The 26,298-nt window shown below is 46.0% G+C and overlaps 1 protein-coding gene across 4 annotated transcripts; it reads left to right on the forward strand.

The window, feature by feature from the left end:
• The first annotated feature begins 727 nt into the window (after positions 1-727).
• Positions 728-25,536, forward strand: ATP6V0A1 (ATPase H+ transporting V0 subunit a1). Of its 4 annotated transcripts, none has more exons than XM_030466060.1 (21): positions 728-822; positions 1,002-1,143; positions 1,241-1,319; positions 1,594-1,691; positions 2,188-2,316; positions 6,970-7,073; positions 7,797-7,923; positions 9,060-9,142; positions 9,749-9,842; positions 11,064-11,276; positions 11,941-12,091; positions 12,310-12,449; positions 12,678-12,838; positions 13,307-13,397; positions 14,172-14,290; positions 14,558-14,774; positions 15,172-15,279; positions 18,428-18,535; positions 20,511-20,628; positions 21,063-21,234; positions 24,522-25,536. In XM_030466060.1, exons 2-21 carry the CDS (start codon positions 1,027-1,029, stop codon positions 24,613-24,615), a joined length of 2,523 nt encoding a protein of 840 aa, XP_030321920.1. In that variant the 5' UTR covers positions 728-822; positions 1,002-1,026; the 3' UTR covers positions 24,616-25,536. The 4 variants fall into 4 exon arrangements, with proteins under 4 accessions (XP_030321920.1, XP_030321921.1, XP_030321919.1 ...); XM_030466061.1 differs by having other exon boundaries at positions 729-822; positions 6,991-7,073; positions 24,522-25,531; XM_030466062.1 differs by lacking the exon at positions 728-822 and adding an exon at positions 16,016-16,090 and having other exon boundaries at positions 923-1,143.
• The last annotated feature ends 762 nt before the right edge of the window (positions 25,537-26,298 follow it).

The following is a 26,298-nucleotide window of genomic DNA, read 5'->3' on the forward strand; positions in this document are numbered from 1 at the left end:
CCGGACTCCCCCAGACCCTCCCGGGCTCCACACAGCATCCCCCAGAGCCATCACTGCAGCAGATGGGGGGCAGGAGGATCGCGGGGGATTCGCTGTCCCTGTGATGTCACACACTTAAAAAAAAACCAGAGTTTTCTTTCCTGTGCCATTTCTTCCTGAAAGAGCCTTTTCCGGAGGGTTTGGTTATTTCCAGGGCTGACTGGCACTGACTGGGTGTAGCCAGGGGGGGGTTGGGCTCTTTCCCCAGGCAACTCTCAGCAAGACAAGAGGGCAGGGTCTCAAGTTGTGCCAGGGGAGGTTTAGGTTGGAGATGAGAAAGAATTTCTTTCTGGAGAGGGTGATCAGGCATTGGAATGGGCTGCCCAGGGAAGGAGTGGATTCTCCGTGTCTGGAGATCTTTCCAAAGAGCCTGGATGTGGCACTGAGTGCCATGGGCTGGGAACTGCAGTGGGAGTGGATCAAGGTTTGGACTTGATGATCTCTGAGGTCCCTTCCAACCCAGCCCATTCCAGGATTCTGTGATTCTATGACTGACTGACACTGTCTGTCTGACTGTCTGACTGACTGACTTCCCGCCTCAGCCGCCCCGCCACCGACGTCACTGCCCGCCTCACGGCGCCTCCGATGATGCCACAGGCGAAGACGTGACGTCACTGTCCAGCCCCCTCCCTCCTCCTTGTGCCGTCACTTCCGCTCCGCGCACGCCGGGCTGCAGCCGTCGCTAGGAGACGTGTCCGCGTGACAGCGCGTGCGCCCTGACGTCACTGCCGGGAGCCGGGCCGGGTCTGGTGTCGGTGGCTGCGGAGCGGCGGGAGCGGGCGGGTAACGCGGCGGGAACGGGCGGGGGAACGGGGCCTGGACCGGAGATCGCGACATCGGCAGCCTGAGGCGGGGCTGTCGAGGGTAGAGGCGGGGAGGGCCCAGCGAGCCGGTTGTCCCTCTGGTCCGGTCCCAACCTGGGCTTCGGGCCGGTGCTGCGCCCTCACGGTTCTTCTCCCCAGAGCCCGCGGCGGGCCCGGTGTCGCCATGGGGGAGCTGTTCCGCAGCGAGGAGATGACCCTGGCCCAGCTGTTCCTCCAGTCCGAGGCCGCGTATTGCTGTGTCAGCGAGCTGGGCGAACTGGGGAAGGTCCAGTTCCGCGACGTGAGTACCGGGCCCCGGGAGCCCCTGCCGGTACCCCGCCTCCGGGGATGCTCCGGGCCGTGCCGGGGGTGTGCTAAGGAAAGGTCTCTCCCTGCAGCTGAACCCGGACGTGAACGTTTTCCAGCGCAAGTTCGTCAATGAGGTGCGGAGGTGTGAGGAGATGGACCGAAAGCTGAGTACGTGTCTCGGGGGTTTGTGTGGCCCCAACCCTGCAGTTTTGACAGAAAAATCCCCCCAGCTTGAGGCTGCAGAGTGCTGACCCCACCAGTGCAGGTGCCTTGTGCTGGGTGTCACCAGTCAGGCCTGAGCTTCCTGCCCAAAGATCCCTTTAACCAAACAAGAGGGGTTTGGAATAGGAGGGGAAGGAGTTCTCAGCTGCTAATTGGGCTGGGGGTGGTTCTGGTGAGAGTTTGACCCCAAGTTAACATTAACCAACGCTGTCTCTTGCAGGGTTTGTTGAGAAGGAGATTAAAAAAGCAAATATCCCCATCATGGACACTGGTGAAAACCCAGAGGTGCCTTTTCCACGTGACATGATTGACTTGGAGGTAATGATGTGTGTGAAGATTCCAGGAGGATTTGACTCTAGATGGAAGCAGCAGAAATGAGCTCCCCTGGTAGATACCCATGGAGTGTAGTGGCTGAGGTGCCACTGTCCCCAGCTGTCACTTGTCACCTCAGACTCTACCAAGAGTTTGATTTGATTCCCAAACATTGTTTTGCTTCTGCATTGATGCAAACACAGGCAGCAGTGGAAGCACTCAGAAGGAATTTCACCCATTTTAAATGAGCCAAAAACTGCTGGAATTTGGTGGGGGGGTCAGCATTCACATTTATGAGGGGGTTTAATGACTTGAGCAGCATGTAAACCCAGTTTATGAGAGACTGGCAGAGCCTGGAAAGTTTTGTGTTGCCTGAGGAGGGTCCCAGCTGGGGGTCTGTGAGCCAGTTTGTGTCACTGCAGGTCGGGGGGGGGTTGATCTCTCCTCCTCTCTTGCTTTGACAGACTCAACAGTTCTGCTCCCTTCTTTTCCTGTCTTACAGGCAAACTTTGAGAAAATTGAAAATGAGCTTAAAGAAATCAACACCAACCAGGAGGCTCTGAAAAGAAACTTCTTGGAGCTGACAGAATTAAAGTTTATACTGCGTAAAACTCAGCAGTTTTTTGATGAGGTCAGAATACCGGGGCGGGTTAACCCTTTGGGGAGCTGGTTCCTCTCCCACAAATTATCACCATTTTTACTCTCAAATATATTTTTATTTGCCAATTCAGACAGCAGGGTCATTCTTATGATTTGTTTAAGAGAGCTTCTCGAGTTATTTTCCATTTTTCATGCACTTCACAAAGCTACCCATGATCTACCTCTTATGATGTTGGTTTGGTTTTGGTTTTATTTTTTTTAATTAAGCAGTGGTTTGTCTAAAAATTATGTAAAGTAATTAAGATGATAGTAGGTTTTGAAGCACATCAACAGACCATGGTCTGCCATGAGCACTTTCTTGAGTGGGTGAGTGTCTGTGGTGCCTGTGCTGATAAAACAGACACAGAGGGATTGAAATGAAGCCCAATACCTCCTCAGCCTCTGAAATGTTATATGAAGGTTTCTTCTTAGGGTCTGAATATAAAGTCTACTTGAAGTAATATATTTTAATTCATTTATTTGAGCCTTTGATCAAACCCTGAGGATTTCAGCAGTAAGTTCTGGGGCAAGGCTGCCACTGAAAATCTTCAGCATTTTGTTAAATACCAGAAGCTGGCAGCTGGCCTGAATAGAGCTTCTCTGGTGTTATTCATGATGCAAACCCTGTATGGGAGAGGACATCATCCTTTGTTGTGAAGCTGAAATATCTCAAAGCCTATGGAGTTGTCTCAAATAGCCCCTGTTTGGTTTTCAGAACAGCTGAGGACATGTTTTTACTGAGTACATGTCCTGTTTCCCCTAATCCAAGGATTTGATCAAAGACTTCTCAACAGATGTGGCCTCTGCCCTGGTCAAGGGCTGTGATCAGGTCGAGCTGGGCTCCTGCAGGCTTCAGGCTGTTTATCCAACTGTTTGGGGTTTTTTGGGGTTTTGTCAGAGCCTGTTGCCTGCTCAGGCATTAAGGTTGTTCCTGTGCCAACACAAGTCTTAAGTCAGTGCTGGTGTGATCAGTCATGGGGTTGGGTTCAGTACAAAGGTCTCATCTTCAAGTGTTGAATGTTCATGTGCACGGATCTCAAACAGCACTGACCAGAAAATCTGTCACTGAGGTGCCACTGCCTGCCTGCTCTGACAACACTGAGGAAAAACAAGTACAGCCAGTGCTGTGTGCTTCCTTGTTCATCACTGTCCTCTGGTGAGAGCTGCCTGCTGCTTGTCTTCAAATCAAGCCTGATCATACCAAATTTAAAGATCAAAATTAGTTTTCTGCTGGAGCAGCCTGTGGCAGATCACCCACAGGAGGGAACTCGTGCCAGACTTCAACCAGCTGGCCACAGAAAGTTTAGATAGGTTCCTGCCCTTGTTTGATAACTTTTCTGTGACCCAAACATGACCAATAAAATGTGCTGCTCCATGAGAAGGGAAGCTGAACAGCTCATGTGTGAGGGTCAGTGAAAAAAATGAAAATGTGTCACAAATTTCAGACTCTCTCAGTTCACACTGCACCCAGGAGATGGGGCCAGGACCCCTGAGCCTCCCTCAGTCTCACTGTCCCAAAGCAGTGAACACCTCCCTTCATGCTGTTGTTTGCACAGTGCCTTCAACACTTGATGACTTCAATAACTTGTAATTAAGATTGTGTTATTCACAGTAATGAGTTGCACAAGGAATGGCTCACTACCCAAGGGACTTCCTGCTGGCCTTTGCTGCGTGGGGTGGGGGGAGGACAGGCAGCCCTTTCCACTTGTTCTTCTTGTGGCCACTGCAGTCAAGGAGCCATTTCTTGTTCCAACACACCATGTTGATGATTATGCTCCTTTTCTCAGTCTTCTTGTCTTTGCTTATGAAGAGCAGTAAGAGCTGGAGACATTTCTCTGAAAGTTTTGCCTAGAGTGTGAGCGTAAAAGAAGACTGGAAAAGTAATGGTTAATGGCATGCAGTCCCCTGTCTTTCTTTCCTCTAAACTCTTCTTGCCATCTGCTTTTTTCTGTTTGTTTTGCATCCGTCATTCCTGTCTGGGGACTGGGTTAATAAGATAGATGGGGAAATGGATCCTTTTTAGTTCTTGTGATGTGATTTTTGATTTTCTTGTGATCTGGAAGGGGCTTGAATTGTATGGCATGGTGTGCATCAGCCCAGAGCTGTTACAGAGCAGGGCTGTAATCCAGAGGAGGGAAAACAAACCTTTTAGCAAGGCTTGAGATGAAAGGTGGTGACCTGGGTGAACAACAAGCAATTTTGATCCATTTAATCTGTATTCTAATTACTGATAAGCAAATGCTTGAGTTTTTCCAACCCTGACCAGCCAAAGTACTTCACAATAACTGATATTCCACTCACTGCTGGTGAAAACTCTGATTCAGAGTAAATTTCCTAGAGTCTTGATTTTCTGCTCTGTAGCAGGACAGTTCCTTTACCCACATAGTCTTTTTTTTTTATTTATTTTTGTTAAGTCCTGTAACACTGCTTTAGTTGTCTTTCCAGAATGAGGGCTGGTCTTGCTATGCTGTTTCCTTTCTAGAAGTGGTGTAATCATCAAATCCAAGTAATTGAGAGATTAATTTAAAGAACACAGGGTTTTATTATGCAGATCATCCTTGTGTAGGAAACTTTTTGTTTAGTAAAACTGGTCTAATCCAAATTTATTCTAAGCTGATTTATTTTATAATTTCAACCCCTGTGCAGGACTTTGCTTTGTACAACGTCCTGAACAAAGGAGGCAGAGCCCAAAAGGGTCAGAGCTCATACCAAACATTTTTAAGAATTACTCAGTGATGTGGATCCAAAGTTTTCACCTGTGCTATCCTTTTTTTGTGTGTTTCATATGCAAAAAATGTGTTGTTCCTCATAAGAATTATCAGTGTTTTGGTTACTGATAAATACAATACAAGCCTCTTAAAACTGTAACTTCTTATTGTTTGTCAACATCCTGAAATCTAGATACCAAATAATCACTGGTATGTTTGGTCTGTGTGGTTTGGGGTACCAAACTTCCCTATTCTGGTTGAGTTCTTTATGAAACAAAAACTTTCATTCCCTTTTTGAGGTTGCAAAAGTTGCCTTCAAGTCAAAAGGACCAGAAATTCCTCACCTTGGCTTTCCAGACCAAATTGAGGGCTCCCTCACTTCTGTAACATCTCTCAGCAAGTGTGTGCAAGCAATTGAGCTGCACTTGCTGTCTGCCTTGCAAAAAACTTTTTTTCCTTGTGATAAATCTTTTTTTTTATGACATGCAAGTGAAATGTTGCAGTTTCTCACTACAATTATGATGCAACTACTGCACAAATAAAGAAGCTGTGGCTGAGTCACTTAACTTCAGACTTTTGCAAGGCTGTGCTCTGTGTGCACTCTGTGTTCTGTGTTCCAGGGTCCAACTCTACCTTCTTTGAGAAGGTTGCCTGGGTAGCTCTGTGGGGCAGAACTCCTGCCTGTCACAGGGGGTAGAGTTTGACCCTCAGCTTGTGCAGACAACCTGTGATTTTTGTCATTCCATTATATAAGCTGCAGAGGTAGAAGTAATTGTGACCCAAGATTGAAGAAAGTACGAAGACCAACCACAAGAGGATGTGGTTTGAACATCCTTCCTGACTGGAATTGCTGACACTTACAAGCTATATTCCCAAGAATTTTAGCCTCAAAAGCAGTTGCAGTGAAGGGCAGTGTAAATCTGTGTCCTTTTTTAAAGACCTGGCTAGTGAAAAAGCAAGCAGCATTGTCAGCAGTGCATCTTGTGTGTCTGACAATAATAATCAGAATCAGATTCTGATCAGATCAGATTCACTAAACCTAGTGAATCAGAATAAATACCTTTAATAATTAATATTTTAATGAGCAAATGTGGTTTTCAGCTCTAAGTATTGTGTGTGGAGGAAGAACTTTGTAAAGCCAGTAAAGAAATCATCATCCAGTACTTGGAGGTTTTGTTGCTGCTTCTGGCTCAGCGTCTACACCAACATCACCCTCTGGTCACCCAGTTCCCAAGTGAGGGAGGTGTTGCCCATGCTCTGGAGCACAGCAGGATAATAAATAAAGCAGGATATGTGGGTCTGGGATGGCTGCTTCTAGGGTGGTGATCCTGAGAACCTGTGAGCTGCCCTGAGGCCAGTGGAAGTGTCTGTGGAAGAGTTCCCTGGGCATCGTTCTTCCTCTGAGTCTCCTGGGCTGCTCCATGTGCAGCTTCCCAGGCACATCCTGGAAATGACTTCTGCTCCTTTAGCACACAGGAGAGGCACAAGTCATGCAGGAGGGAGCTGGTGTCTGCCTTCACCTGTTTCTCCATGTAAGAGCTAAGGAAAGAGGAGAGTAAGGTGTGTCACTCTGGTGTGTGCCATTGAGAAATGGTTCTTGGGAACATCACTTGTAATTAAAACTTGATACATTTTGTTGAATTCTGCCTTTCTTCAGACTTATATAACCCATAGCCCATTTGTTCTGTTGCAACAACCTTCAGACCTTTCTTGTTTGGAAGCTTTGCTGAGCCATTTCACTTTTCCTCTTGTTTTTCTCCTTCTTCGTGTGATTCTTGCTCTCTTCTCTGTCACCAAATTCCTCTTTCTGCTGTTCGTTTCTTTTTCTTTTCTTCTTCCTTTTTCTTTTTTTGTCTCCCCAAACTATCTTCCTGGTTCCTCGTTCCCTGCATGCCACTAACTAGTTTCATTAGATATTAATTGATTTGTGAATTCAGGCTGAATTGCATCATCAGCAGATGGCGGATCCAGACTTGTTGGAGGAATCCTCTTCACTCCTGGAACCAAGTGAGATGGGAAGAGGAGCCCCGCTGCGACTCGGGTAATGGCAGTTTGTGTTTCCTTCTCTCCTGTGTTGTTTTTAAGTTCTTCCTGTGGCATCTGCTGCGATTTGAGTGCTGAAGCTGAAGGCTGACCTCACACTAGCCCTTGGTCTCTGCTCTCCTCCTGTGCACATCAACTTCCCAGTTCATGTTTGGCCTTTGCTCGTTTCTCGCTGCCCAAAAGTGTTTTACGTTTGTTCTGGTTGCTTTTCCAGGCATGGTGAACTCTTAGAGCTTTGATGAAAAATCACCATATTTCTCTATCCTCTTCATTGGCTGCTTCCAGGCTGTCCTTGTCCATGTGTCACTCCTTATCTGGACTCAGGGTCTGAACCAGTGAGGTTCTGAGGCGCCTGCCTGGAGCGCAGTCAGTGGTAGCAGTGACTGCTGTCATCCTTGCCCTGTAACACACCAGGAACCGACTGAAATGAAGACCAGCAGGCATAGAAACTGCATGTCTAAATGCACTTCTTTCTGCTTTAACCAGGGATTTATTTATTTTTCATAGATAACCTCATTCTGTTGGAAGCCTCAGCTTCTGCAGTGCAGCTGCTTTTGCTGTGCCGCTCTCTGTGTTTCCTGGGAGCCTTTTGCCTAAAGAACTTATTTCAGAGTTACATTTCCATAGCTTTCAACCACTCCAGCTGCCATGGGGGGGTTTTGGGTGTTAGGCTCTGTGTTCCTTCAGGTGCAGAACTCATTTTTCTGCTGCCCCTTTCCAGGTTTGTGGCCGGTGTGATCAACCGGGAGCGAATCCCCACCTTTGAGCGGATGCTGTGGAGGGTGTGCCGAGGGAACGTGTTCCTGCGCCAGGCAGAAATTGAGAACCCCCTGGAGGATCCTGTGACGGTAAAAGGAACTGTTTTGGGCAGCAGCAGCAGCCTCAGATGTGTAAAAGGATTTTTGTGTAGACCCTCAGAGAGGTCTGTGCAGTCACACGTTGCTGTCGCGTCCCTTCGCAGAACGGACTGGCAGCCCCCGAGGCTTTGGTGACATTTAAATGTTTTGTCTCTTTTCATAAAACAAAAGTAGCAGGATAGATGATATGCTGTGGGAAGCAGGGGAAAACAACTCAGAATTTGGACTGCAGTAGGGCAGAGGTGCTTCCCTGGCACAAACTGCATTTCCTGCATGCAGTTTTGAATCAGTAGGAATCCCCTTCTGGACATTAGCAGTGTAGCATCTGTAGCATATTCACTCTGAACTTGGATTTTTCTGTTTTCTTCATATGCTAACCAGTAATTTAAATTTGTCTTCTTTCCTCAAATCGAGGGACAATGCCCAAACTTAGGGAACTCTTTCTCTAAACCAGTGAAAAGTGAGGCTGCATGTGGGCTGCACTGGAGCCAAGGTAGAAGAGTTGAGGCTCCTGTGTTTCTCATGTGGGGCTGACTTATCCTCTTCTCCCACCAACTGCTGGTAGTTGGCCTGTTCAATTATCTGCCTGCTAGGAGAGACTTTGTTCTTATTGTGCAACACTTCCTTAAATTGAGGTTACACCTAATGTAATTATTCATGAAACATTACGTTAAAGTTTCCTAAGTAAGGTAGAACAATAACTTGTCAACAAATGCAGGAAAGGGGACCTGGTCACCAACATGAAAACAGCTGTACAAAGAATGTGCTCTTGGCCTCTCTGGCGATTCAGAGTTGCTAAGCTCCTGCTTCATTTTGTTTTCATTCACTCCTTAGGTTATTTTCTTAATTCTGTAGGTGAGCTGAGTGCACTGAGAGCTGATAAATACTTAATTGTGCCTCTGTTCTTTTGGAGCTCTTCTCAGGTTTTCCCATTTATTGGGTGACTTATAGTAGATAGTAGATAATCTAGAAAGTTTTGCTTCAGTAAACACAAGTACAGTAGCTCACTGTGCAGATATGAGCTCTGTATGGACAGAGCCAGATGAAGGGGAAGTAGAACTCTGCTGTAATTTGCTAATTTCTGTCTATAACTGAGCTATTACAGTGTGCTCTTTATTCTCTTCTAGGGGGATTATGTGCACAAGTCAGTGTTTATCATATTCTTCCAAGGTGACCAGCTGAAGAACAGAGTCAAGAAGATCTGTGAAGGGTATGAATGTCTTGCACTTGGACAGTTCCCAAATCTGTGAAACCCACTGACATCAGCTAATGTCACAGTGACTGCAGGTGTACAAATTTTGACAGCAAATAAAATGTATCTGAAGTAGCTGAAAGATATTGTGCAGTCAAGCTAGCCACACCCCAAGACTGTAATGCTCAAAGTAGATGACTACTGTGCTAAAGAATGCCTAAAAACAAGGGAGTTCAAGTGCTGACCTCCCAGGAGGACCCAGTGCAGTGTCAGGGGGATATCCCCACAGGGGAGACCCAAGGGCAGCTGCCTCCAGCAGCAGTTGCACTGGCATGACAGCAGCACCCTGGGCTGGGCTCATCAACTTTGTGACAGTGCCTTTGAGTCATGGTCAGTGCAGGGAACAGAGGATTTTCTCCCACTTCCATTTTCTTAAGCATTCACCATCTGTTTTGGCCTAAAGAGGGCTGCAGGACCCGTTTGATTTAGAGACTGACACTCTGCTTGGCAGTCTTTGCTGATCAGAAACTTCTCTTAAGGCAGCTCTTGCTGTACTTCTGTGCTCAGTTAACAGGTTTGTGTCCGTTCCATCCCTGGCACTGAAGTGGCTCCCATGTCTTTCAGGTTCCGTGCCTCCCTCTACCCATGCCCAGAGACACCCCAGGAACGGAAGGAAATGGCTTCTGGTGTCAATACCAGAATTGATGATCTTCAGATGGTAACATAACTGGAGTCAATGCCCTTTTTTCTTTAATGATGTCATTGAAAACACCTTTGGATCCTCCCAAAACAGGAGAGTTTTTAGCCCTATTAGATGGCCATGTTTTCAGCTCCTGTTAGGTTGAGACCAGCAGCTCAAGAGTGCAAGAAAGTGATTTGGAGACTGCTCAGTTGTTTTCTCTGTCAGGGTTTAGGATGGTGGGGTGGTCTGATCTTTCTGGGGGGGCAAGCAGTTAAAAATATATACATTTAAGTACAGTATCCAGAGAGAAGTGCATGCTAGAGAGCAGAGAGGAATGTGCATGGAGAGACCATGTTTTCCAACTCTGAGAACATGCTTGTATTTATCTGCAAGAACTATCTTCCTATCTTTCATATTTGTGCTGTCCTGAAAAGCTTCTTCTTTACAGCTGATCTCTTTTGCAGCATCCTGAGTGTTGGTAAAAAGTAATCAGCACACTGATCTGCTGAGTTCCAGCTCTGAAACAGTTGATGCTTGCTTCAAGGAAGAAAGGCAGTATGTTAAATGCAGAAAAAAACTGGGATTTAAGACAAAAAATAAGAACAAGTTCAGAAACTGAGAGGAAAAACAGTTGAATTTGGACTGGGAGTTGTGTAGTGCAGCTGTTCAGCAATTTTAAAGTAGACAAGAAATCAGAAGCAATTTAACTGGTAGGATTCAAAGCTGCATGTGCCCTGTGTCCTCAGTTTCCCTTGAGTCTAAGACTTTCCAGTCTGGAAGTCGACTTGGCATGACTTAGATTTGTTCCACTTGGAAAACACCCTCAGTAGAAAACACTTTCTCCTTTTCCCTTCATTTAAAAAAATCTTTCATTGTAGTCTTTGTGTGTTTTCTTAAGGCAGTGTACACCACACTGGTAGAACTCTGCTCTTTTAACCTGGGTGGAGGAAAAAATGTTCTCCGTGAGCTCTGAGCAGTTCATTGTTTGAAATATCCACTGACCTTGGAGCTGGAGGAGGAAAGCAGTCAAAAAGTGTCCCTGGAAGGAAGCCTGAAAACCTTTTAGCAGAACTAATTCATACTGAGAGTAAAGCAGGTCCTGCAGGCATGTGGCAGTCTCGTGTGTGGGATGGGGGAAAGGGCTCATAGGGTTCATCCATCCATCCTCTGGTGGGTCAGATTTCACTGTGCACTTCTGTACACTTTGAGTTTCAGTCAGTAAATTCTCCTCACCTTTATCCTGCTCCCCCATGAAAGGTGCTGAACCAAACAGAGGATCATCGCCAGAGGGTTTTGCAGGCAGCTGCTAAAAACATCCGGGTCTGGTTCATCAAAGTGAGGAAGATGAAGGCCATCTACCACACCCTGAACCTCTGCAACATCGATGTGACACAGAAGTGCTTGATTGCTGAAGTCTGGTGTCCTGTTGCTGACCTCGATTCCATCCAGTTTGCTCTCAGGAGAGGCACTGTGAGTGAGCAGCACTCATGGATTCATGGGTTTTTCCAAACTGCTAGACCCTGAAAACCATCCGTCCCTTCAGGCTGTTTGAGTCCTCAGGGAGGACTTATTTAACATTATTTAACATGAAGGAATCATGGCTTATAGATAATCTTTGTAACAAATACATTATGCAAAGTTTAAAGCTCAGGAAAAGGCTCTGTTGGCATTTTCCTGTGTATGAGTCCTTTAGAACATTCAGTGAACCTGGCTGTGCTTTGTGGTCCTGCTGTTTGGGAGTATCATGGAATTCACCCAGAGGAGCTCTTCAGGACATTGTCAGGCTCTCACCCTCTGCTCAGACAGAGCTGGGTGTCTCAAAGTCCTTTCACTCACTGTTTTAAAAAAAACAAACAAACTTTTGCATGAGTTTTCTTGTCTGGCCTCATCAGACAATGCCCATCCTCACTACAAGTGCTTCTTCTCCTGCTATACAAAGCAGAGAGCAGTGGAAACTTGGCAGCCTTCCTCAGCTGCTCAAGTATATTTCTCATTGTGCAGACACTACAAAAATGCAAGCTTGTTGTTTTACAAATGCTAATGAGGACATGGTGTTGTACTCTGTCCTCCAGTGCTCTCAGGGTGGGTTTTCTAATCATTTTTTTTTTTTTCCCTCTTTTGTTTTTTTTAACAGGAGCACAGTGGATCCACTGTTCCATCTATTTTAAACAGGATGCAAACCAACCAGACCCCACCAACATACAACAAAACTAACAAGTTTACTTGTGGCTTTCAAAACATTGTTGATGCTTATGGCATTGGAACATACAGGGAAATAAATCCAGGTAAATTCATACTTGTAGAAGTCCCAAGACATTTGTCTCAGTTTTTTTCATCATGTTGTTTGTATTGTTTGCCCTTTCTGAAAATTTCTAATGGAGTCCTTGACACCTTTCAGAAGTAGAGGAGGAGCTTGGGAATTATACTGTTAAATTGCATAAATTGTGGTGAATCTGGGCTTACTCAAAGACAGGGTACCACAGTGTCATCTTGTCTCTTGCAGCACCATATACCATCATTACCTTCCCATTTCTATTTGCTGTGATGTTTGGAGATTTTGGCCATGGGATCCTGATGACTCTGATTGCTGTCTGGATGGTGCTCAGGGAAAGTCGTATTCTGTCCCAGAAGAGTGACAATGAGGTAAAGGGGCAGATCATGATGGGCTTTGAATGTAAAACAAAGCAGTTGGGTTGCTCACATCCTTCCCTTTCTGCTCTTGCACCCTTAATTCCTGCCCTGGGGAAATAGAAACTTGGATTTTTCACTCCATATTGCTGATATTTTGTCTTTATGAGAGACTTCTCTTGTTCTCATGGGCTGTATTTTGTTCCTTTTTGTGTTTGTTTGTTTGTTTGTTTTTAATACCAGATGTTCAACATGGTTTTTAGTGGTCGATACATCATTCTGCTGATGGGGATCTTTTCCACATACACAGGCCTCATCTACAACGACTGCTTCTCCAAATCTCTCAATCTCTTTGGTTCATCCTGGAGTGTCCGTCCCATGTTCTCACCACGAGGCAACTGGACGTGAGCAAATAGTTGATGACTTTTAAATAAAGAGTGACAGAGACAGGCCAAAGAGTGACAGGGACAGGCCAAAGAGTGACAGGGACAGGCAGGGGATTTGTCTTTTCCCCCATTGTCCTCCCAGCTCAGGAAAACAAAAACTTCCCAGCTCAGGCTCAAGTAGAAACTGAAGAGGGGTGTACATGTGGTATCTCTCAAGCTTCAAGTAAAGATGCAGTTTAGCACCTTTCTCCTCAGAGACATAACAAGATTCCTGTCCCCTGCTGCTTTATTCCTTGTGACACCAAGTAACGAGTCGAAGTTCAGGTTTAGTTTCCATATGGAAAATCTCCAGGACCACTCAGGAACCTTAAAAGTTCTCTCGGTTTGAGATGTTCCTTGCTCTCCCAAGGGGGGAATGTTGTTTTTACAGAAAGAGGACAGTGTTGCTTCTGTTAATGTGTCTATAATCTACTTATACCCAAACAGAGATGCCGTGGTTGAGACTACTCCTCTGCTGCAGCTGAACCCTGCTATTGCAGGGGTGTTTGGGGGACCCTACCCCTTTGGCATTGACCCGGTGAGAGCTTTTCCTTCCTCTGCTGTCCTTTAAGAACACCCCCTGTGTCAAGAAAAGTCCCTGTCTAGTTTACTCTGAAAGATTTCCATAGCAAACTTTTTAAACGTTGGAAATACTCCTGAAAAATGAAATTAATTCTGTTCCAACTGAGGCACTGGAGTCAGGATAGAGAGACTTGTTTTCAGGGCTATTTAAGGCTTCTTCCTCACCCTCTCTGACCTGCAGTGTTTTTATCAAATCTGGTTAGATTTGCAAAACACTTTATGAAGTTATCTTTTTACCTTGGGTAAAGTGGTTTTTTTTTTCAGTCAGTCTTGGAAATATAAGTTTCCAGTTGTGTCATTTTATAACTACCTGCACCAATAACTCCTAATGTTGGTTGGAATATCTGACACACTAAAGAGGAAGTGCAGAAAATCAGAACTCTGTGTAATTGTTCATTTAAGTGGATAATAATTTTTTTTGTTCTGTCAAGGATACAGCCCCCTTTTTCCTACAGCTTTTGCCTACTATAAAAACAAGCAAGGCTTGGTTCCTGCTCTGGTGGTTTGCTGTAAGACAATGCTCCTAGCAGAAAAGCTTGTCTGCTCATTTCCCCAAAAGATACCCTTGTGACCAATGATATTTAAAAAACAAAACAAAACAAAACCAGCTACTTCTGCAGCCTCATACTTCCTGGGTGGTTAATACTGTTTAGCTTAAGGGTGACCATTATCATTCTCCTCTCTTTCCCTTGTGCTTGTTACCTCACTGATTGGGTGTTGTTTTTCACAGATCTGGAACATAGCCACCAATAAACTGGCCTTCCTCAACTCATTTAAGATGAAAATGTCTGTGATTCTTGGCATTATCCACATGCTCTTTGGTGTCACATTGAGTCTGCTCAACCACATGTAAGCACTTTGCACTTTCTCATGGCTGGGAGGATCCTTTTTGGGTGTAAAGTCTGAGATACAGGAGGTAGTTGGGTGGAGGGAGCAGTGCAGTTGTTCTGTGCAGGTCAAACCATTGCTGTCTCTAAGCCCCAGCTCTTGGTGAAATGCTGAGTCCCTGCAGTTTGGTTTCAAGATGCTTTTCATGTTCTCATTAAAAGTTTCTGCTCTACATTATGTCTAATTACTTAACCACATGTAATGTTCAATTCTTTTTTTTTCCTCTAGCTATTTTAAGAAGCCACTGAACATATACCTTGGATTTATTCCAGAAATGATTTTCATGTCATCACTGTTTGGATACCTTGTTATTCTCATTTTCTATAAGTGGACAGCCTATGATGCTCACACGTCCAAGGAGGCACCAAGCCTTTTAATACACTTTATCAACATGTTTCTGTTCTCCTATAGTGATACCAGCAATAAGATGCTTTATAAAGGGCAGGTGGGTGCTTTTGTTTAAGATTGAAGATACTCTGTGGTCTTAGAGTCTTTCATTGACCTTAAAATAATTGTGAAATCCAATGTGAAACTGTTTTCTCTAAGTTTAGCTTAGACATTAAACACTATTTCATCCCAGCACTACCAGACATCTGCCAAACTGTCATTCCCTGCAGAATCTTTCAGATTTTTCCTTAATCTAAACTACCAGCAGCATTAAATGCTGCACACAGTCAGTTGGAGCACCTGGTGCAGGGCACCTTGTGCTGCAGGAAGAGAGATGGGGAAGTGTCCACTTACCCTGAGAGCTGAGTGGTTGGTGCTGTGTGAGCCCTGCTGCTTGGCTCTGTGTGTGTGTGCTGGGCTGCCACTGCATCATCTGAGACTTGTTTCTTTTACAGGCAGGGTTCCAGTGCTTCCTGGTGGTGGTGGCATTGCTGTGTGTGCCATGGATGCTGGTAGCCAAACCCCTGGTTCTACGCCATCAGTATTTGAGGAGAAAGCACTTGGTGGGTGGCTACTTCTTCTATTTTCATTATGAAAACTGATTACTGTTGGAGAGCTCTGTTCTCTGTCCTGATCTTGGATAGGTCTGCTCTGCATTGTGACCCATAAAACACTTTTTGTGTATTCCTAGGCATAAAGGCAGGTGGGTTTTACTGGAGAGAGAGTATTGCCTGCTTGCTTCTCAGATCTCAGCATCAAACCTGCTTTTAAAAACCCTGTATATTGGTAATGATAAAAACAATGTGTCTGGCTTGGGCTTTATCAGCTGGTTTAGGAACACTGTCTTAACTGGTTGCTGGATGCACTTCTGTGCTTTCTCTTGGCTGACTAAAAGCAGAGATGTGTGGTTAATTGGGTGGCAGAGTTATCAGCCAGCTTTGTTAAAGCAGTTTGGATGGTAAAAAACAAGTTAAAAGGAAAAAAAAAAAATAGACCTATGCAGTGAGTTTGTGCAAGGTTGTCTCCCGGGGTGCTCTCTAGGTTTCCAGCTGCACTGTAAAGTGTCTTTATATAAAATGCAGGAACCTGGCACATGTTGCACTGAGATGATTTGAAAATTCTCCCTGCATGTCTGGCAGACAGCTTTTAGGATGTAAAGTGAGTCGAAGATCAGTTCAGTTAAAGACATTCCCTCTCCCTTCTCTGACCATCTTTCATCCTCCCATGTCCCCTCCATTCGTCTCCCTTTCTCTTTTTGTTTTCTTCCTCCTCCCTTTCTCTTCTTCCATTCACTATCAGGAAGGGCAGCCCGTGGAGGCCCAGGTCAGCACAGTCCCGAACGAGCAGGCACTAGAGGCAGCAGCGCCTGCAACAGTGAGTGGCTTTATAAAAATCACCTGATGGATTTAAAGATGGGGAGCTGGCTTTCTATCTAATTATCAAGAGAGCGTGGAATCTATCTCTATGAGTTTCCTAAGGGAATGACAACTGCACCTTTAGGGTGAAAAAGGCTTTTCTCTTGGAAAGAGCAAAGTTCAGCAAAACCCGATACGTTCTGGAAGAACTACCAGGCTGAAGGATAATAGTTTTGTGTGCCCAGACTGCAGAGACACTTCTTTGCAGAGTGCTGCTGAAATCAAAGCCTGCAGAGCAGCACGAGAATACATTTCTACCACATCTCCCCAGGTTAAGTTCCCCTTTTTTCCTTTTCTTATGTATTTGTATAAGACAGATGAGGATTCTTCTCAGGGAAGCGTTCCTGTTTGCATTATGTGTTCCCAAACACCATTACTTATGTTACAACTTCCCAACAACTTCATGTTGGTCATGACTGAACCTTTGACACCTGTGCCCATGGTGACACTTAGACTGGAAACTGCTATAAAATGGTTGTGCACAACTAAGCCTCTCAGTAATGATTTTTTAATTATTATTATTTGTGTCTAAGCCTGTAGACAACCCTTTACTGCTAAGGCTTTTCCAGCAGAGCTAAGGTTGCTGCAGCTCCCACAACTTTGTCCCTTCCTCAGTGCTCTGCATTTCAAGTTGGTTTTAGCTGTGAATGCTGCCTGACAAGGAAGCTTAAATCCCACAGGCCACGTGAAGCACTTTGTGCTCTTCCCTTGTCAAAGGCATTCTGAGACACCTCTTAGCTGTTGGCCAGCATTTCTATCATGACATTTTCAGTAGCCTCATGGAAATGTCAGAAATTAGAATGGATCTTTTGTGCATAATCCTTTCAGTGTGTTAAGTGCATCTCAGTACCAGGAGATGTGAGGGAAGGTCTTTGTGTGAGGTGTGCTTAGAAGTACAAAGTAAATGCTTCTGTTTAGATTGGATAGGTCACAGAGCATGGATACAAGTTGAGTGTGAGGGAAAACCTGCCAAAGTGCAGAAATGCATGAATAGAGTACTGGTACCAGTCATCAGGAACTTGCAATGTTTCAAAGATGCTGAAAATACTAATGAAAGCATTGCCTCACAATTGAGGTGTTTTTTTTGCTTTTGATTTCTGTTTTTAGACCATAAAGCCTATCTAATTTTTAGAAGACAGACAAAATCTTTAATTCACAGCAGGCACTTTGGGGAGATTTGTAGTTCAGCACAGAATAAAAGCAGGGTTCTAAGCACAGTTTAGTTAGAAGAAGATGGAGCAGCCATTCCACTGGAACCGTCTGCTGGGTCATAGGACCTTGAGCCTCTGTGGTTTGCATAATCACCCCAAAATTTCTGCAGCCTTACTTCTTCGAGTTCCCATTCCACATCACAGATGACCCAGCACAGTGGTAAAGCTGAGGGCAAGGCTTTGCTTTCCATCCCTGGCATTTCACTTTGCCTTCTCTAGGTGAGTCAGACTTGCAAGCCTGAACTCACAGTCCACCAGATCAGTCATGAGCATTTTCTGCCTGTAGTGATGCACAGGAAATGCCTTCATTGTCCAATATGCATTTATGACACAGGAAAAGCTGTGCTGGAGAGCACTGCCAGGTGATCAGCAGGTTTGTGCACCCTTCCTTGGTGGTAGGAGGGTATGGAGGAGGAAGCCTGCCAGAAATCATATGGTACCTGTGCAGTGATGACAAGGGAGAGGAGCACCTGACTGTCAAAGGTTCAACTCCATTTGCAGATTATTCTTTTTTGTTTGGAGTTATGGCTGAGGGTCAGAAATAGTGTCTGTAGCAGGGACTGTTTGCAGAAAGCAGGATTTAGGAGCAAGGGGGAGTGTGATTCCCCCACACGGGTGCTCTTGGTGCACGTAGGGCTGGTGGGAGCAAATGTCTGCAGATGTCTTTGTGTCAGCCTGTCCTGCTTTGAGTTGCTGCCATGTGACTTGTTTTGTTCACAACAGCAGCATGTTTCAGTGCTTCCTCCAACAGCTGCAGGGCAAAACCTTGGTCTGTTGCATGTCAGTGCCAGCAAATGTCCACTTGATAGGTGTGCCTTTTATTTTACTGGGGTTGCAATAACTTTGTAGGAATGTATCAATTACTCATTCAGACAGGCTTTTTTTTCCCAGCCCTAGCAGGAATCAGCATCTTTCCTTTCCAAGCTGGGAAATAGAATTGTACAGTTGGCTTAACCTGGGCCTTAATACTTAATATTTTGTTTTCTTCTGTGAGCTGCTGCTGCACGTGGAGTCGTAAGAAACACAACGCTCCTGCAGGAAACCACAAACAACACTTTGCTTTTTCTTTTTTCTGCCCGTGTTAGGGAACACACAACTTTGGTGGGATCCGGGTGGGCAATGGACCAACTGAGGAAGATGCTGAGATCATCCAGCATGACCAACTGTCCACCCATTCCGAGGAGGGGGAGGAGGTAAGGAGCTGCCACCCTTGCTCTCAGGGCCGTGCACTCCGTGGCAGAGGGTGTGAGCATTTTGCCTGTGTCCTGATCTCTGAGCTCTTTAAATCACCACGTTTTCAGTGAAGTGTTATCTCTAGGTCACTTCCAGAACTCCAGCAGAAGCTGTATAATTTGCACACAAAGGGAAATGTGGGCCTGTCCCTATTAAAGAGTGGGGGGTGGCACACTGGGGGTGCAGTCAGACAGGCTCCAGGGGCTGCATTTCTGCAGCACTGAAGTTTTGCTTTTATATTCATTTTGATTGTTGGGTGTAATATTAATTGCTTTGCCTTACCTCTAGTAGGGAAGAAAAAGGAGTCGATCTCACATAGTTGGGTGTATTCTGATGCCTCTGAACAGTTCTGCAGGGGTATCTTATCTCCATAGTGCATGTGACATGTTCCTGCTTTGCTGTGTCATGTTTAGGAGGGAATTACTGAATGTGTTCATGACTAATGTTGTGATCAAGGTGCTGCACTAAATGTAAACTTATGTTTTCAAGCCTACAGAGGATGAGGTGGTAAGACTACAGCCAGCTTTGCCTTCATGTGTATCTGGGCCATTTCCCATTGGTGTAAAACACACACTGAGTTAAACATGTTATGTCACAACATCCTATTTTACAGAAGATCCCATTATTTACACATTACAGGCCATTTTTAATTCTTCACACATACTTGCCCATTAACAGACCTTTAATTACTTCATCTCTACAGCTTGTTTGTCATACCCCCTGTCTGCAGATCTTAGTTTACCTGGGAAGCTAGAATTCTGAAACTGAAAAGCTTTTGCTTTTAAACTTCTGAAGAAGTCTTGTTTGCCTTACGTTGTGTCTTTGGTAATTCTGCACTGCAACAAACTGTTTAGAGATCGAGAGATTTATTTTTTTTTTTTTCCCCAAACTATCTGAAATTTTCAGGAGAGCACTGATTGTTGGCAGTCAGCAGTGTGCCACAGCAATCCTGCTGATTCTACCACTCCCCAGCATAGTGCTAACTCCAGCAGTTGCACAGGGCTGCAAATTGTCATTGTGTAAATATTTATCACGTTCCATTTGCTGCACGCTGACTCCCCACGTGTGGGGAGGTGGTGGTGCCCACTGCAGCAGGATTTAGGAAAGAACTTTGCAGTCCATATTCTGTGGAGAAAGAATTAGGCTTTGACAGCTAGTTTAACTTAATTGTTGGAAGTATTTATTGCCCTGGATTATACTAGGGGAGAAATCAGGCTATAAATAGCTTGCTGTGCGTGCTCAGAACATTAGTCACTTGATGTATTTAAAACATCATGTTCTCCTAACTTAAATATGAGCAGTTTCTGAAGCATGGATTAATAGGGACTGCTTTCCCAAGCTGCAAAATAAGAAACTGCCCTACATGGCAGGCTTCCTTCTGAGTTCTTCTAAGTTCTTCTGTTATTATTTCAAAAAATTACCAAGACACAGAGACTATGCAGTAAGTGGTGAGCAGATGGGACTTTTTCAAGATTGCTTTGTGCATTATTTTTGCTTTCAAAAGGGCAAGATTGCATCTTGCAAAATGTTCTTGTTGATCCTGTAGCAAAGGCATGTAGGCAGTATTGACTTGGAATACTGTCTCCTTTTTCATAGAGGTACATACAGTTTACCAGTGAGTTCATATGGGTACTGTGTTGTTGCTGAGCAGTCTTTTCCTGGCAGAGCCCATGGCTTTCAGACAACAGAATGTGAAAACAGAAATATTCAAGCTGCAGCAGTGAGCTCTCCTTCTGCAAAACCAAGCAAGACCAGAAAATTCTTTTTTTTTTCATTGCTAAGACTGACTTCTGAACCAGGAGAAGACAGTATCAGTGTTTTAACTCCAAACACAATGTCTGTGCTCATAGCAGCAGGTCGTGTGCTCCTTGTCCCCACCAGGCAGCCCCTGCCTGGCCAGGCTGTGGCTCCTCACTCTCTGTGCTCTCTCTGCAGTTTGACTTTGGTGACACCGTGGTGTACCAGGCCATCCACACCATCGAGTACTGCCTGGGCTGCATTTCCAACACTGCCTCCTACTTGAGGCTCTGGGCTCTCAGCTTAGCCCATGCACGTGAGTGTTCCTTATGGGATGGAGGATGGGATCCGTGGGTCAGATCACCCTGAGCAGGCAGCAGGGGAGAGGCAGGAATGCCAGGAGCTCACCATTAGGCATTGCTGGAGGACAGAGCTGTGTGTGCCTTAGCTGGGACTCTTTAAGCCTAAACACCAGTGTCCACCTGCACAGCACTCTGCTGAAAGCTGTCAGGGTTTAGGAGGGAGGGATGGAGTTGAAAGCACTGGACAAAGAGCTGCTGAGCAAGGACTCTGCCCTGAGGCAATGTCCTGATGTGCTTGGCTGCACAAGCTCTGTCCCTCTGAAGTTTCCCACCTCGTTGCAGTGGGAGTTTACTTGACCTCAGTTTTTGCTTTCTAAATACACTTCACAGCCTTCCCTGCTTGCTGAGTGTCCTACCATCAGCTCTCTCCTCCCCTTTCTCCTGGCAGAGCTCTCGGAGGTGCTCTGGACCATGGTGATCCACATTGGCCTCAGCGTGAGGAGTCTGGGTGGAGCCTTTGTCCTCTTCTTTGTCTTCGCTGCTTTTGCTACCCTGACAGTAGCAATTCTCCTGATCATGGAGGGGCTCTCTGCTTTCCTCCATGCCCTTCGTTTGCACTGGTGAGTTACTGTAGAAACTTCAAATCTCTTCACAGCATGAAAACTGGACCATGGAGAAATCAAATCTTCCAGAAAATTGTACTGATTCTTACAGAGGAAAGCTGAGGGATCAAAGGAGAATAGTGGGGTTTGCTCACCTAGGGTTCTTCTCAGCCTGAAGTGGAGTAGGGTATATCTGTACCTCTCCTCTGGAGTGGTTGCTGCCATCTCTTAAGGAAATTTCTTTCCTGGTAGGTCAGAGGAACTTGAATGAATAACTTGTCTTGCTTAAATGGGAGGAAAAGATTGTGAGCACTTTGTAAAAGTAGTTCTGTATGTGAAAAAGGAATCCAGTATCTCTAAAAGAAAAAAAAAAAAGGAAAAATGAAAAAGAAAAAATAGAAAATCAGCCTTTTTGCCCTTTTCCTCTGCTTCTGGGGAAGGAAAACTTTATCCTTTTGCTCTGTTGACAGCTTGGGGGATGCAAGCTGGAGTGTCCCAAATGCCTGGGTCTGTGTAGCACAAGTGGAGCTGCCCCTGGGGTGGGGAGGTGAAGCCATCTTGTGCCCAGGGGGAGTGCTGTGGAAAATGGCTGCTGGATGCTGCTGCTGCTGTTTTTCCTGGCATCCAGCCTAGAAATCTTCGTGCCAGTCACTTGAGAACTTCTTGCTGCCTGATTGGTGTTTCCTCATCCCACTGTCACTGTTCCCCCCATTGCATCAGTGAGAGGAGAGAGGGAGCCCTGCAGACCCTGCCAGCAGCCTGGGCAGTGCTCTGCCTCCCTGCGTGGGGTTTCTGACCCACAGTTCCTTGTGGATTAGTGGATTTCCAAAGCCTTGCTCCTCTGGATGTCAGTGTTGTGTGGAACATTTCAGAACATGAGCAGATCTGAACAGCTTTTCTTCTTGGCAGACTCTGTGTTTGTTTTGTGTTTTGTTTTGTTTTTTTCCCCAAGGGGATGGGCTAAGATAAGAAAGTTTGTCTGGAGTCTCCTGTCCTGTGTTAATAACCACAAACTGCACTTGGAGATTCCACTCACAGAGAACCTGGAACAAACATGAACTGGAGAATACAGCTCAGCCCAGTGGTGGCTTTTCACATGCCAGGCTACGTCCCAAGGGTGATGAAAAATTGTTTGGAAATGTGTCAAGGGAAAATGTGTGTCTCTGAAGTGGCAGAGACACCCCAGCTGAGCAGCAGCACAGGGATCACCAGTGCTGCAGAGCTGCACAACTGAAGCACTCATATTTTCCCAGAAAATATGTCTCAAGAGTTGTAAAGCTCTAATATACCTTCTCCCAGAGAAAATCTGTTTGAGTTTAGTGCCCGAAAAGCAAGTTTAAGGCAATATTTCAGACTAGAAATAATCTGAAATTATTTTGGGTTTATGGGATTTGTGTTATCAGTGCGGAGGGGAAGGCACCTGCAGCTGTTCAAAAGAACATGCTGTGAACATTCCTTTTTGCTCTGAATGCAAAATCAGGATGTTTCCAATGGTAGGTGTTCCCTTTTTAGGAGGCAGGGGTGGAGGGGTGTCAAATACAGCTGTCCTGGGAGGAGCAGATGGGATTTTCTGGCTGTGGGAGAAGAGTTGTCTATCAGGAATGCTGAAGGTGTGGGTGGTTCAGCCTTCCTGGAAAGGAGGAGGAAAAAAAAAAGCACAGATTGTTCCATGTGCTCTGCCTATCAGTCCCAAATGAAGATTTATTTTGTGCTTTTTCAGAACATGTGCATTCTTTCATCAGGTTGGGCTTTTCTGGGGCGTTCTGAGATGGGGGGAGCACCAAGTGCTGCCAAGATTGGAGGTGTGGGTGTCAGAGGTGTGCTCCACGTTGTGCTGTTAACTGCTTTTACTGATCTTAGGATCACTTTTAGGCTTGATTTGGAATTGGAAGCTGTTCTTTTTAGAATATGTCCCAGGAGCAGGCCACAGCTCAGGGGAATGCTCTGTGCTGAGAGCCATCCAGGCATGGGAGTGGTGAGCCCAGCTCCCCACCTGCTTGCCAGAATTTTATTTTATTTTGTAAAGGTCATGAGCTAGAGCTTGCCTTCAGTGCAGCAATACATTTGGTGAAATAAACTTTTTCACTAGTTCCCTAGCTTTACAACAGCCTCTCCTGGAGCTGCAAGCATCCAGTTGTGTCCAAAAGGAGCTTCCAGATGTCAGGGCCAGCTGGAGCAGTTAATCATCAGGGTTAAAATTTCATTTACAGCGGGTTCTGTGAGTCAGATACCAAACCCTCTGCCTCTTATTTCCCTTTGCTCACAGAATAGTTACTGAGTCACATGGAGATTATCAGGGTTCCTGAAAAACTGGAGCATGTTGGCAATGAGCCCTTCCTCCCACACGGAAAATCCTGCTCATCCTAGGGATTCCTCTGCAGGGAAGTCTGTATCTGCATGAACAGGCAGCAGAATACAGGAGCAAAAAGCTGTTTTTCTGAATGTTTCCCTTTTAAACTCTGCTGGGAAATCACTTTTTGCCAGCTGCAATGCCAGCTCTTGAGTTTGCTGTGATTCCTGATTTGGGAAAAAAAAAATATAAAGTAGTGTCTGCCTTTTTATGCTCCATAAAAATACTTCTGAATTGTGTTAAATTGCTCTAAAGTTTGCTGTCACTCAGTTCCTACAGTGACTTTGGTTTTTCAGTGGATCATGAAATGGAAAGTGTTTCTCAAGGGGCTTGTGAACACTGCTTGTTTTTACTGTGAATCATGGGATTATTTTTTTCTTCCCCTATTTGGCAGTTGCTGACCACTGGGCAGTTCTCTAGAATAATTCTTTTTCTAATTGAGTTCATTAGGGGAAGCAGGCAAACAAGAGTTAGTTAATGTTCAGCAGGCACATCTCTAACTCAGTAATAGTCATGTGGGGATAAACTAAATATGCTGAAATAAATGTACAGAAGTAGCTGATGGAGGAAGTCTGAGCACAGCATCATGTGAGTGAGGTTTGTTCTCACTAAAATGAGAGCTTTAGTAATGTCATCTTACAGGAGGTGCTCAGTGCTTCAGGTGAGCTCTGGCTGATACCACAGTTGGGGACTTCACCTTACTTTTTATTGCCCTTTTACTGCCTGTGAGGTGGGATCAGAGCAGCTGGTCAGTTCTCTGCTGTGCGACAGAAAAATCAAACAAAAATGTGAAGTTTGTATCAAAAGATAGCCTACACTGCAATACCACTGTTTCCTCTTTAAAGCTTTATTTATTTTATAGTCAATCATCATGCTTTTAATGGAATTCTTGCTAATTACTGACTTGTATCTGAGAGCTGCCTTTTTAACCAGCAACCACTCTTCCCTCTTGCAGGATTGAGTTCCAGAACAAGTTCTACACTGGCACTGGATTCAAGTTTCTCCCTTTCTCCTTTGATACAATCCGTGAGGGGAGGTTTGATGAATAAGAGGTCCCCTCTTGAGCAGTCCTAAGCTCTGTTTAAGCTGTGTTTAGCCCTCTCCCCCTGTGTGAGTTGCATGTAATCCTCCCATATTGAAAATAACTTATTGCAGCCCCCTCGAGTCTTACAGTGGCATTTCCAAGCCAAGAGCTTTGATGCTCTCAGCTCACAAGTGACACTGGATCAAAAAGCCTTTTTGTGTCCCCTAAGTTTATCTTCATGTCCCCTAAGTTTACCCCTGAAGATACCAAGTGCATGAGGTGTCTGAGTGTGGTGTGTAATCGTGTCTTTCCTGCGCTGTGGATTCCCTGGCAGGCTCATCAGGGCAGGATGAGGAATGCAGCTATGGCTGAGCGGGCACAGCACACGGAGAAAATGTGTGACAGCAGCACCAGCAGCAGTGGCGTGGGCTGCCACGTGTGCTGAGGACCCTGGTGAGACCCAGAGACTGGGTTCTGCAGCCCCATGGCAGCAGAGTTTCAGTTGTGTTTCCCCATGTGGCTGTTGCTTTTTCTTCCGTGCAAGATGTGAGTGAGTTGTTGCCCTCCTCAGCTCCGTGTAGCAGTGGTGTGTGTGGGTGTTAGTGCTGTGTGGGTGTTAGTTGTGTAGCTGTTGTCACAGTGGATCTGAAGTTTTTGTGTATTAATGAAACAGAACAAAAATGAGAACCATTGTAACCCGGATTTGAAATGCTGGGCCGTGCAGGGATGGTTAAAATCACATGAGAAAGAGTTGTGTGCATGGCACGGGGGATCCTTGTGCTCTGTGTGGGTCTTCTGCGTGTGCAAGCACTCGTGGCTGTGGGTTTACATTGGGCAGAGCAGGAGACAGAATCAGAACCTGTCTGCAGCAGAGCAGTGACCCCCGTCCTGCTGCCCGGGTGAAACGCATTGCTGACAGTCTGTATAAATTAAAGGAATTGCAAAACAGGCGGCGTGGCCTTTGCTTTCTTTCCCCGTGTTCTCCAAGGGGTCTCCCCGGCGGTCCCCCGAAATCTGTCTGCAGAGAGCTGGGACCTTCAGCCTTCCTGCCCCGGGATCTGTCACCTCTGTGGCCAGCACGGTTTGTAAAACGAGCCCGGCGTGACCCTGCCCGGTCTGAAATGTCCCTGTGCTTATCAAGCCCGGCTGACATCCTGAGCGGGGCAGGGCAGGGCCCGCTCCGTCCTGCCGGCTGCTGCCTGCCCAGATAAACCCCGCGGCTTCCCGCAGGAAGGAAAACCCGGGGCTGGTTGAAGCTGGTTGCTGGGGGTGTCCTTGCGTGGGGACCGGGAAACACCCTGGGGCTGCAGCCCCGCTCCCGGCCCCCAGCCCCGCTTCCCCCCGAGGGATGTGTTTATTCAGCCCTTTCCTGCGGGGTTTGTCCCTGTGCGAGAAGGGCGGAAGGGAGGGCCGGGGGGCAGCTTGGTGATTGTGTCTCTGGGGTTGCTGCTGCCGCCGTTTCCCGAGCGTTTCGGGGGGGGCGAGGAATGGGTTTGCGCTGCCCCTCGTCCTCCCGCACCCGCAGAGGAGCAGCCGGGTCCCCGCTGCTGTCAGCTGGGTCCGGGGGGACTCTTCCCTTTCACCCCCCTCCGTCTTGCACCACTCCCGGGTGCAATCACAACATTCCTGCCCGTTTCCAGGGATCTGCTTGGCCGCGGTCACAGCACAGTCATGGCTGCAGCCGGAGCTGGGGACCCCGGCCCGCCCC

The sequence above is a fragment of the Calypte anna genome, chromosome 27 (genome assembly GCF_003957555.1).
Source record: "Calypte anna isolate BGI_N300 chromosome 27, bCalAnn1_v1.p, whole genome shotgun sequence".
In the NCBI taxonomy this organism is placed as follows: Eukaryota; Metazoa; Chordata; class Aves; order Apodiformes; family Trochilidae; genus Calypte; species Calypte anna.

Excerpts from the sequence above, each read along its gene's own strand:
- ATP6V0A1 (XM_030466062.1), top strand. The coding sequence starts at position 1,027 with ATGGGGGAGCTGTTCCGCAGCGAGGAGATGACCCTGGCCCAGCTGTTC. Across the intron at positions 13,398-14,171 it reads ACCCCTTTGGCATTGACCCG|ATCTGGAACATAGCCACCAA; the intron begins GTGAGAGCTTTT and ends TGTTTTTCACAG. Across the intron at positions 15,280-16,015 it reads ATTTGAGGAGAAAGCACTTG|GAAGGGCAGCCCGTGGAGGC; the intron begins GTGGGTGGCTAC and ends ATTCACTATCAG.